The 10,029-nt window shown below is 42.2% G+C and overlaps 1 protein-coding gene across 1 annotated transcript; it reads left to right on the top strand.

The window, feature by feature from the left end:
• The first annotated feature begins 272 nt into the window (after positions 1–272).
• fgf16 (fibroblast growth factor 16) lies at positions 273–8,338 on the top strand. The gene is made up of 3 exons (XM_026940383.3): positions 273–1,263; positions 3,531–3,634; positions 5,857–8,338. Exons 1-3 carry the CDS (start codon positions 993–995, stop codon positions 6,100–6,102), a joined length of 621 nt encoding a protein of 206 aa, XP_026796184.1. The 5' UTR covers positions 273–992; the 3' UTR covers positions 6,103–8,338.
• The last annotated feature ends 1,691 nt before the right edge of the window (positions 8,339–10,029 follow it).

The following is a 10,029-nucleotide window of genomic DNA, read 5'->3' as shown; positions in this document are numbered from 1 at the left end:
ATCAGCAAAAGCCTTGCAAATGATGCACTTCCACTAAACACTATAGATAGTGGGTCTATATGGTGTATGTGCTCTTTGGGGTTAGATGCAGTTCTTATTTCAAATGCTTGCTTTATATCACGTTATGAAATTCCGTCTGCTTCTTGGTCCACATTCCCAACATCGGTCAACTTTAATAAAACACGTCATTATCTGCCCCCCACCCCCCTCCCCAAAAAAAGCCCCCACCCACCATTTCTTTTAAGCCTACAGTATGTGGAGATTGGGAGAGCCACAGTGCTGTAGAAGCGCACAGGGAGAAGATCAGGAAGCACCTGCTCCCAGGGAGGTGGAGAAAAACTCTCATTAAAAGAAAAAAAAAAGGAAAAATAAAATCCCAAATCCCGGCTTCTATAGTGACTCGTAACCCTGCGCTATCAGATCAACTCTGAAAAAAAGAAAAAAGAAAGAAAAAAGCTTGCCTCTCCATGCTTGAGCGCGTGAAGAACACGGCACTGGAGTCGCTTTGGTGTGTGAAGTCCATATGAGGGGAGAAGCTCATCTGAGGGGCCTCAGACAGCACTGATAACTATGCGCGTGCTCGCTTTGGACGCTTCGCCACACACTCGGACGCTTGGTCCGGGAGCCGTTACGCACGAGCGCACTCGTACTTGTGCATGAACCCGCTTCCCCTTCTGTCTGTCGCTGAAGCAGAAAAGTCCAGCTCGCGCTCCCCGCCACCGACAGTGGCAAAAACTTGTAGTCACGCGCGTTTATCTGCGCCACGCAAACTGGCGCGCGCAAAAGAAGGGATGCCGGTCAGGCGTGGCTTGGGTTTTTGAATATCCAATTTGATAATGCACGGGGAGTATGTGTATAAAAAGGCTGATTGGAGACGATAAGAGGGCATCAGCGAGGTTTGAGTAGTAGCGACGGAGCGTGGATGAAGCTGAGCTTGTGAGTGGGCATGTGCTGTCTGACTCTCTGAATCGTGTCACACTCACACGGGCACCATGACAGAGGTCGGAGGAGTCCTCGGCACCATCGATCTGGATTTACCGAGTTTCACAGCGCTCGGGAACACGCCTCTGTCCGACTCGCCGGCCGGGTTGAACGAGCGCCTCGGGCTGATCGAGGGCAGACTGCGGCGCGGCTCTCTCACGGACTTCGATCATCTCAAAGGGATCCTGCGCAGGAGGCAGCTGTACTGCAGGACCGGCTTCCAGCTGGAGATCTTCCCCAACGGCACAGTGCACGGCACCAGACAGGACCACAGCAGATTCGGTGAGAAGCACTCACACTCGAGCACACGTTTAACAGCACGGGTTCCCTTCAGTGCACCTGCCAGTGCCACTTCTCTGCATTATACATGATTTATGGCATTAAGCCATTTGCTGAACACTTTTTAACTGTTTTATGTGTGCACAGACTTGCTAAAATATATGAAAACTAAACACAAAATAAAACAACATTCAGACTACCTTCATCCTCTTACCCTCATCCTTCATCTGCTGTGCATCAATACATTTTTACACCTTCATATAATACTGATAAATGTATAAGATGGATAAGATACTGCTAAGATGCTATTTCTAAGATGCTGTTAAATTGGATGCTGTATTATATAATGTGATATAAGAGACTAGAGACTCTTTAGAGAATGTAAACTATAGAACAAAATTATATACAGCATGTGTGTATGTAAATATATACTGTACTTCTTGTCACACCTTTTATACATGTACCTTTTATCCCTTTTAATGATTTAAAGTACATTTTAAAATGAAACTTCATGCACATTTTACACTAAAGGCACAAAAGATAGGCCTTAGAGGGGATATGAGGATTTTATATATATAAAATCATATATACTTACATTACTTATATTAAAAAGTAACACTTACATTACATATATAAATGTATGTATGATGTGGTAGATTATTAAGGCTTGAATACTGTCAGTTCTGTTATAGTGCCAATATCTAAGGTGGAAGAGTGCATGGTTGATCGTTCTCTACCACCCACCAACTTGAAGCCAGGACCTCTACACCTCTATCTCTCACACAGCTCTAATTCCCTCTGCTGAGTCGCAGGTGTCTCTCCTTAGTCAAAAACAAGCGAACAGCACAGGGCTGTTTTTCTGTACCAGTTTGTACAATGGGACGTTGGTTGACGTATATATGCACACACACAGCAAATTTATACCACTAATATAAATCATTCAAGGTGTGGTTAGCATAAGAGTGGTAAACAAATGAGGTCAGGGCACAGACATGTGCGTCGAACAGCCATTGTGCAGGTGCAGCCTTGCTCAGGAGGCTGGAATAACTCTAAATTAAAGCATGACCACTGTGGAATCCAAAGAAGTTTAATGCTTGTTTTTCTCAGCCAAAACAAGCGGTTTTATTGGATTGGGTGTTCGGCGTGCATGTTTCTAGCATCCCCTGATGTGCAAATTCAAGGCCGGCATGGTACAAGCGGGCCATGGCTTTGATTAAAATGCAAATATGAAACATGAATGTTCTTGATTAGCATCCAGAGGTTCTGTGTCATCTTCAGACTTGAGTGCCATTTTAGTAACTGATCCGTGGTGTTCTGCAAAGCCAAAGAGGTGTTCGGTGTAAATTTTGATCCAACATCACATAAAATCCCTCATTTAAGCAATTTCAAGAATGCATCTAAAATATTTGTATTGACTGGTGAATTCAATAGTAATATTTCCAAGCAAAGGGACTAAAAAAAAAATCACAACGGGGAGAAGTTTTTGACTTGACACAAATTAACACAAACATGTTTGCCTGTGGATAGAATAACCACCATCACAGCTCCAGGGTTCGCGGTTCAATCATGAGTTCGAGTTACTGTACCAGTACTGTCTCTCTTACTGGCTCCTGAAACATGCTGGTAGGTGGATTGGTGATGCCAGTTGTGAAATTGTGTGTGTGTGTGTGTGTGTATGGTGCCCTGTGACAGACTGGCATCCCATCCAGGGTGTATTGCCGCCTCGTGCCCAGTGTTCCCGGGGTAGAATCTGCATCTACTGCCACCCCGACCATGATAAAGCAGTTACTAAAGATGATTCAATGATGATTGAATGTCAGTGTGTGAAAGGAATTAACCTTCTCCTCTTTTACTTTTTCACTTGTCTTACATTTATAAATGCTTTATTCACTTAAGTACACATCAGAGCTGCAAGAGCACATTTTAAGATTTGACCTGTAAAATGCATTACCCATCCCATATATATTCCCGACACGGAACCTGATGACACCTGGGTGGTGTTACTGGAATCATTAATATGTCTGGCTCTTTGCAGCCATTACCAGGTTCATTGTTTCCATAATGCAAGGCCAACACCCAAAAAAAAAAAAAAAACAAAAAAAAAAAAAAACAAAGGGTGCCATTTTTCTACTTAAAGAACAGTTCTCTTCATCACATCCATTCTGTTCATATGGCGTAGATCATAAATACATCTTTGCGAGTAATGCTTAGATGTGCTGATGCGGACCGTGGTGTCTGGTAATTGTCTCACCAGAGTTTCTCTATGGCAGGTATCCTGGAGTTCATTAGCCTGGCTGTGGGGCTGGTCAGCATAAGAGGGGTGGATGCCGGACTTTATCTGGGAATGAATGAAAAAGGAGAACTCTATGGGTCGGTAAGTCAAACCCACACAAACCCCAGAACCGTTCTAGCAGACACCTGCATAAGCACACACCTGCACCCATGAGCTTTGTGTTTTAAAGTTCGTGCAGTGGGACGGCAGCCAAGAGTCTAACTACAATGTTAAGAGGATAGCAAGCAGTTCACCGGCCCTTAATCTCAAGTCTGTTTCCCATATGATGCAGACATGTGAAAAACACCAAACCAGACAAAACAGGCAGCGTTTCCACCAGTGAGTATCACGCCATGCCTCTGACATCAGACAGAGCTGGAACAGCACCAGGGGCCCCTGAGAGCAAAAACAGTTGGCCTGTTTGAGTTACCTTGTTTTTGTCTTCTGAAGTTGAGAAAGGCATGAGAAAGACCCTGCAGAAAGCACCATGAATCCTAAATTAGAAGGATAGCCTCTTCATTTTGCTTCATAGTCACTAAAATATTTACATATTTCTTGGATATACACAAAGCACTGAGTACACACACATATTAGCAATATATGGTCTGTGAGTGCTCTCAGTTACTTGTATATTCCTGCACAGTCGCACATGGAAAGTGCTTTACTTTGGTCGAGTGCTCAAATGGTAACAGAGACCAGGATGGGCTACGAACCGAGTCACGTCGTGGGTGCCGGTGGTGTGCATGAAACACCATTTATAGGAAACTCTTCTGTCTTCCCGCCACTCGAGCCTTCTGCATGGCTGTGGGAGAAACATGCTATCAGATTTCCACCGATAATAAACCAGCGCCCTCAACAAGTGTCTGTGGATCTTGAGAGTCAGAGTGAGCTTATTACAGACAGGGAGGGGAAAAATGACTTCACATGTAACATGATAACGTCTTATTAAAATCACTGCAGTCACAGGTTAATTCACAAATTGCGCTGCCAATTGTGCAGACACGAGCATCATTCCTCAGGCAGGCTGGAGGTGTATGAGGATTGATGCTTGTGTTCATCAACCAGGGCGAATGTAAGGCTTCCTTGCTGTATGAACTTTTAACAACTTGAAAATGATTTCTTTGAATGCTGAAGTACAACAATGAACAAGAGCTCCCATGATTCAGTTCACCCAATGCTAATTTGCTCCTCTTAGCTTTTAATTTATTTTAACAACTGCATGACTATTGGGTTTAGTCTTTAAGGCGTGGACTGGCATTAGTCATTTGTCTAGAATATTCTATGCCAGTCAATTGCACTACGTTTTATTTAACTCCAAATACCTCACAAGGACAATTAACCGTCTGAAGAAAACTTAAGCTAGAACACTGGACAGCTCTAGCCCAATGTTTAGACTCAGCACCCAGTTACTGGAGAGTTTAATTAAAGTTTAATTAAAAGTTCTATATTAATTATTTCTATATTTCACTATGTTTATCTTGGTACATCTCTAACTACCTCATTTAAGAATTTAAACCAATTTTTTAAGCAACTTCTACAATGTCCAGCCACCTTAGATGGTCCAAGTGAGCCGCCTTAACACTGACACTTGAGCTAGAGCCATTGCATGACTGCTTTTTTGGCAGGAAAAATGATGTAGCCCCAGTGTGCTCTATTGTTCTCGGCAACGCAGTCAGCCAGAAGAGGTTCACCTGCTGAACCCAAAGCGATCGCTCATTTAGTCCTGTCAGTGGTGTGGTAGTAGCAGGCCACACAGGAGTTCTCGCTGGCTGCTGTGTGTGTGAGTGTGTTGTGTGTTTAAGTGTAAGCTGGGCTGGTTGCGTCACAGGGGAAACAGACCGAAAGGTTAACATGTTCGAGGAGTGATTTTGGGTGTAAACTGAAAAGCCAGCTGTGATGACTTTCTACAGCAAGCACCTGTTGCCCAATGTCAAACAGCTGCCACTCATTTGCAAATGGTGACACAAGGGGAAATCAGGTAAAGTGAGAAAATGCTGCTTTTTTCACCTTTAAGGAAGACGCTTATGTAGCTGCAGTCACGTAAGCAGGGACACTCGTTACTCTTTCCAATGCCTGGCTACAGCCTGAGCACGTTTACGCCTCTTCTAGTTCTATCAGGTCAAGAGTCTTCAGAATTGTAACAGTGATAGATTTGTCCATTTCTCAACCATTTACAAGTGTAAAGCTTCATTCATTGTGAAACGCCTGTTATTATAAACTGCATTACTTTCCCCGGCAAGAATTTGATGCAAGCTTGTTCGCCAAATCTGGAAATTGAGCTAAAACTTAAATCACATCTTCTCTTCTCCTTGGCTTTCTTGCAGAAAAAGCTGACAGCAGAGTGTGTCTTCCGTGAGCAATTTGAAGAGAACTGGTACAACACTTACGCATCTACGCTGTACAAACATGCAGACACCGGGAGGTACTACTATGTGGCCTTGAACAAGGACGGTTCGCCTCGAGAAGGCGGCAGGACTAAAAAGCACCAGAAGTTGACTCACTTCCTGCCCAGGCCTGTGGAGATCGAGAAGATCGCCCAGGCGTACAGGGATTTGTTCCAGAACAGGTGACCAAAAGTCCAGCCAGCGCTGGAGGAGCGGGGAGGGGTGAAGGGGAATCAGAGAAAGTTATGGTTTACGGAGACCCTCCTTTTCTTCCCTCACGACTGTTTAGATTTGCCTTCTGGTCCAAAGCAAGGAGTCCCTCTCCAGCGGTGACTGAGATAAACAGTACGTGTGTGTTCCTGGATGGATCTGTTTCCTCTCCTTAATGGGTTTTAAACCACAGTGCAGAGAGGACATTCCTCCATCCACCACCAGTGCCAAGAGGTTTCTGAGGGAGAGGTGTTGACTTCAGGGGCCTCATGGTGTCATGCAACCACCTCATCCTTAGATAACTTGGTACTCGCTCAAAAATTGCCGAGGAACCACTCACGATGGAAAGAACCACTTGTGAGCTAGGCTCCAGTTTTGGTCTTGGCCATTTCAGTATGTCTTAAACATTTTTATGTCTCACATCCGCAAGCCAGTTGAAACTTGGATGCTTATCGCTTCTTGCAACATTAGCACCACTGAACTCAAGCATAGGCGCTAATCCCACTGTAAGTGTCTTTGTAAACTCATGCTCACCTTCATAATGCTGTAGGCATGCACAGTGAGCATTGCTAAGGGACCATGGTGCTGATCCTATGGTGAAAGGAAATTATTATGCGAACACTTATTTAGGGGCTCTTTACATGGTGGACAAGGACAATTTCTTCCAAAGATTATACAGTAGCATCTCAGTAAGAGAAACATAAAAAAGAAAGAGTTTTTTTTTTAATACAAATGTATATTTAAGGACACTTGGTGAGACACAAGTGAGAGGTACTGCTAAGTAATAAAACTGGCAAACTTATGGAAACAATCACTAATAAAAAGCCAAACCATAAAAGACTTCAGGGTTTTTTTAAGATAAAGGCCTAAAAGACCACCAAAGAGGAACGAACACCTGTCAGGACAGAGTGGAAAAGACCATCTCCAGTGTGAAACACGGAGATAAATTAGCACTTAGAGAATCCACTCTGCAATTTCACTCCTTTTCTTTTGAAGGTTATAGAAAAGTCTGCTTGTTGACAGCTAAAAAAATGAATGCACTCTCTAGGGGGGAAAAGGAATGATATTTCTATTGAAACCAGGGAAAAGCTATGGGATATGCAGAAAGGTTGCAGTGTGTTGGTCAACTGACAAGGTGTGACATGTAATGTAAGGCTGTCAGGAACATTCTTAAAATGTAAGTGACAAGTGTAAATATGGATGAACCTATTTATAAGATGTACAATATATTTATTTTCTACATATAATGTATAATTCTAAATCTTTATATAAATATATTTATTTATTTCAAAGTCTCTATTTTGTAATGAACTTGAAATTATAAGAGTTGTAGATTTACTGAAAAGGGCTATCAGTTCGACATGAATGAACGACAATAAAATTGTCCTGCTATTGATTGTTCAGTGCGAGTGACCATTTTTGCCTGAGGATAAGTTTCTCTTATAATTAAAATGTTCTATGGAGAAGTATTGAGTTGATTTGTTCATTGCATTGAAAGTTTCTTCGATCAGGACGGATGTGTCTGAAAGAGCAATGGTTATTAATCTAAAATGAAGTATGTTGGAGCTGCACAGTTACAGAAAATACCTTCAGTGTAGATCACAGCACTACACCAGGGATGAAAGTCCATCTGACAAATGCCTACTGCTCCAGAGAATGTGAATTCCAGAGCAGAGCTGCAGCCCTGCGTAATCAATCTCTATGGAGATGTGGATGATGGCTGATGATGTAAAGAGACTGTTCTTGGCTCAGGAAACCTATGAGAAAGTTCTCCCTAAACAGCCTGCAGAGGCATAAATCAAAAGTGTGCAGCAAGCAAAACAATAAAAGGTGGGTCACTGGTTGACAAACCTGTTGAAAAATAGGGCCTGAAGACTTTCTGGTGTACAAGAACAATGATTTTAATAAATGTTCCCTCCAAACAGATCCAGAGCATTGTTTTCTTGCACATGGCGAGCTGATTCTCACACTAAAACGCAAAACAAACTGGAATCCTGGATCTTAGATATGGATAATTTGTGAAAATATGATCAATTATATCATCTGCTTCATATCGGCATAACCATGCTGGGATACTTTTAGCATTAATGCATATTCACGCACCATGAGATCAGCAGTGGAGCTGAAGTACGTAGATGAGGGGAACAGCTGCCTAGCGGCCAGGAGGAATGTGTTGCAAATGTAGCCTAGTGGTAATCTCCGTATAAGAAAGATGGGATCAACATTTCAACATCTGCAATAGTTGTAATGTTTCACTCTTTTTGTGAGCTGTGAATGCACGCTTCCCTGGGGGGAGGAGAGGGGGGTGTTCGAGAGGGCCAAATGGAAAACCAAAAGACCCTGAGTGGAAGAAATCCTGGCAGAGAAAAGAAAGGAATGTACAGCAGAGGTGTTGCAGATGAAGGAGGGATGCTCTGTATGCTGAGGCTAGAAATGTTCACAAGTCACTTTTCTCCAGTCTGAGTCAAGTCTCAAGTATTTGCACTTGTACAACTCAAATCATTAGGCACAGATGATTTTACTGCATAGATAGATAGATAGATAGATAGAATTACTAGGGAAAGCACTGCAGTGCACAGTATACAGGGAAAAGTACGTCAAAACAGTATGTCAAACTATTTACATCATATGTAACAAAATAACACATTTACACACATGTACTAAAAATTAAAAACTAACTTATCATGATTTTTTTGTAAGCTATTGGCCTAAACAAATAACTGAGTAGCAGTCGGCTGTAATCCAGGTCTTTAGTCTTTAGGATAGAGGACTTTTTATTACCAGAACAAGATGCATTTTTTTTTTTTTTTTTTTTTTATTAACTTCAAAGGAGAAAAGAAAACAAAGGCTAGTGTGGGGCCAAATGTTTACAGCTGCTATAATCTAAGCGAAAGCAGGAACTAACTTGTCTTGTCTTGTGGATGTTCCACCACATTAAAGGTAATTATAAACAGAAAGTATGATGTGTCATTCTTTAATTAATAAAAATTAGAATGATTGAAAAACTGCCGTGGAAGAAGAGGAATAAAATTCTTCGGGACATGCTGTGACAGGAAAATAATCAGCTTCAGGATAGCTTTGCTTCATGTCAGGTTGCATTACCATCATTGATTGTTTTCCTATAACCACATGCCCCAAAGTGTTTTATTGCTTGCTTATAATTTCTCAGCATTTGAGATCATCATTCAAAACAGACCAAGTCTTCTTTATTAACCAAATTGCTAGGGACAAAACCTATGAATATTTTCATCGAACAGGCCTATTCCATGTCAGTGGATTTCCTGGGCCTCCACCTGAGCACGCACCCAGGACATCTTCCCTAATGATGGCAGGGTTGAACTTAACCTTTAAAAATGATATACACTGGACATTAGTTCCCGATAAATATAATTTTCATTACATTAAACTACAATACAGCAGGGTGTCCGAGTGGCGCAACAGAAAAGTTCCCTATAGTTGAGGGATCGCAAATTCGAATCATGGTGATGCCTTGTGTGAGGAAGAGGTCAGTGTGTTATGCTGCCCTGTGACACAGCATGAGCAGCAGCCCAAAAAGATGTTGTGGGTGGCTTCACATGTGTCTAAGGAAACCTTCCTTTCAAAAAAAAAAAATAAATCTATGATATAGCTACACTATATGGCCAAAAGTATGTGGACACCTGACCATCACACTCATATGTGCTTGCTGAACATGCCATTGCAGATATAGTTGCCCTTTGCTGTTATAATAACCTCTACTCTTTTTAGAAGGCTTTCCAGTAGATTTTGAAAATTAGCTGTGGGTATTTTTGTCCCTTAGAGCATTAGTGAGGTCAGGGATGTTGGTGTTCCTATTCACCACAAAGGTGTTCAGTGGGGTTGAGGTCAGGGCTCTGTGCAGGCTACTTGATTTCTTCCACTCCA

The sequence above is a fragment of the Pangasianodon hypophthalmus genome, chromosome 7, assembly GCF_027358585.1.
Source record: "Pangasianodon hypophthalmus isolate fPanHyp1 chromosome 7, fPanHyp1.pri, whole genome shotgun sequence".
Lineage (NCBI taxonomy): Eukaryota > Metazoa > Chordata > Actinopteri > Siluriformes > Pangasiidae > Pangasianodon > Pangasianodon hypophthalmus.
The sequence above is the reverse complement of the archived record's forward strand: the minus strand, read 5'-3'. Positions and strand labels throughout refer to the sequence as shown.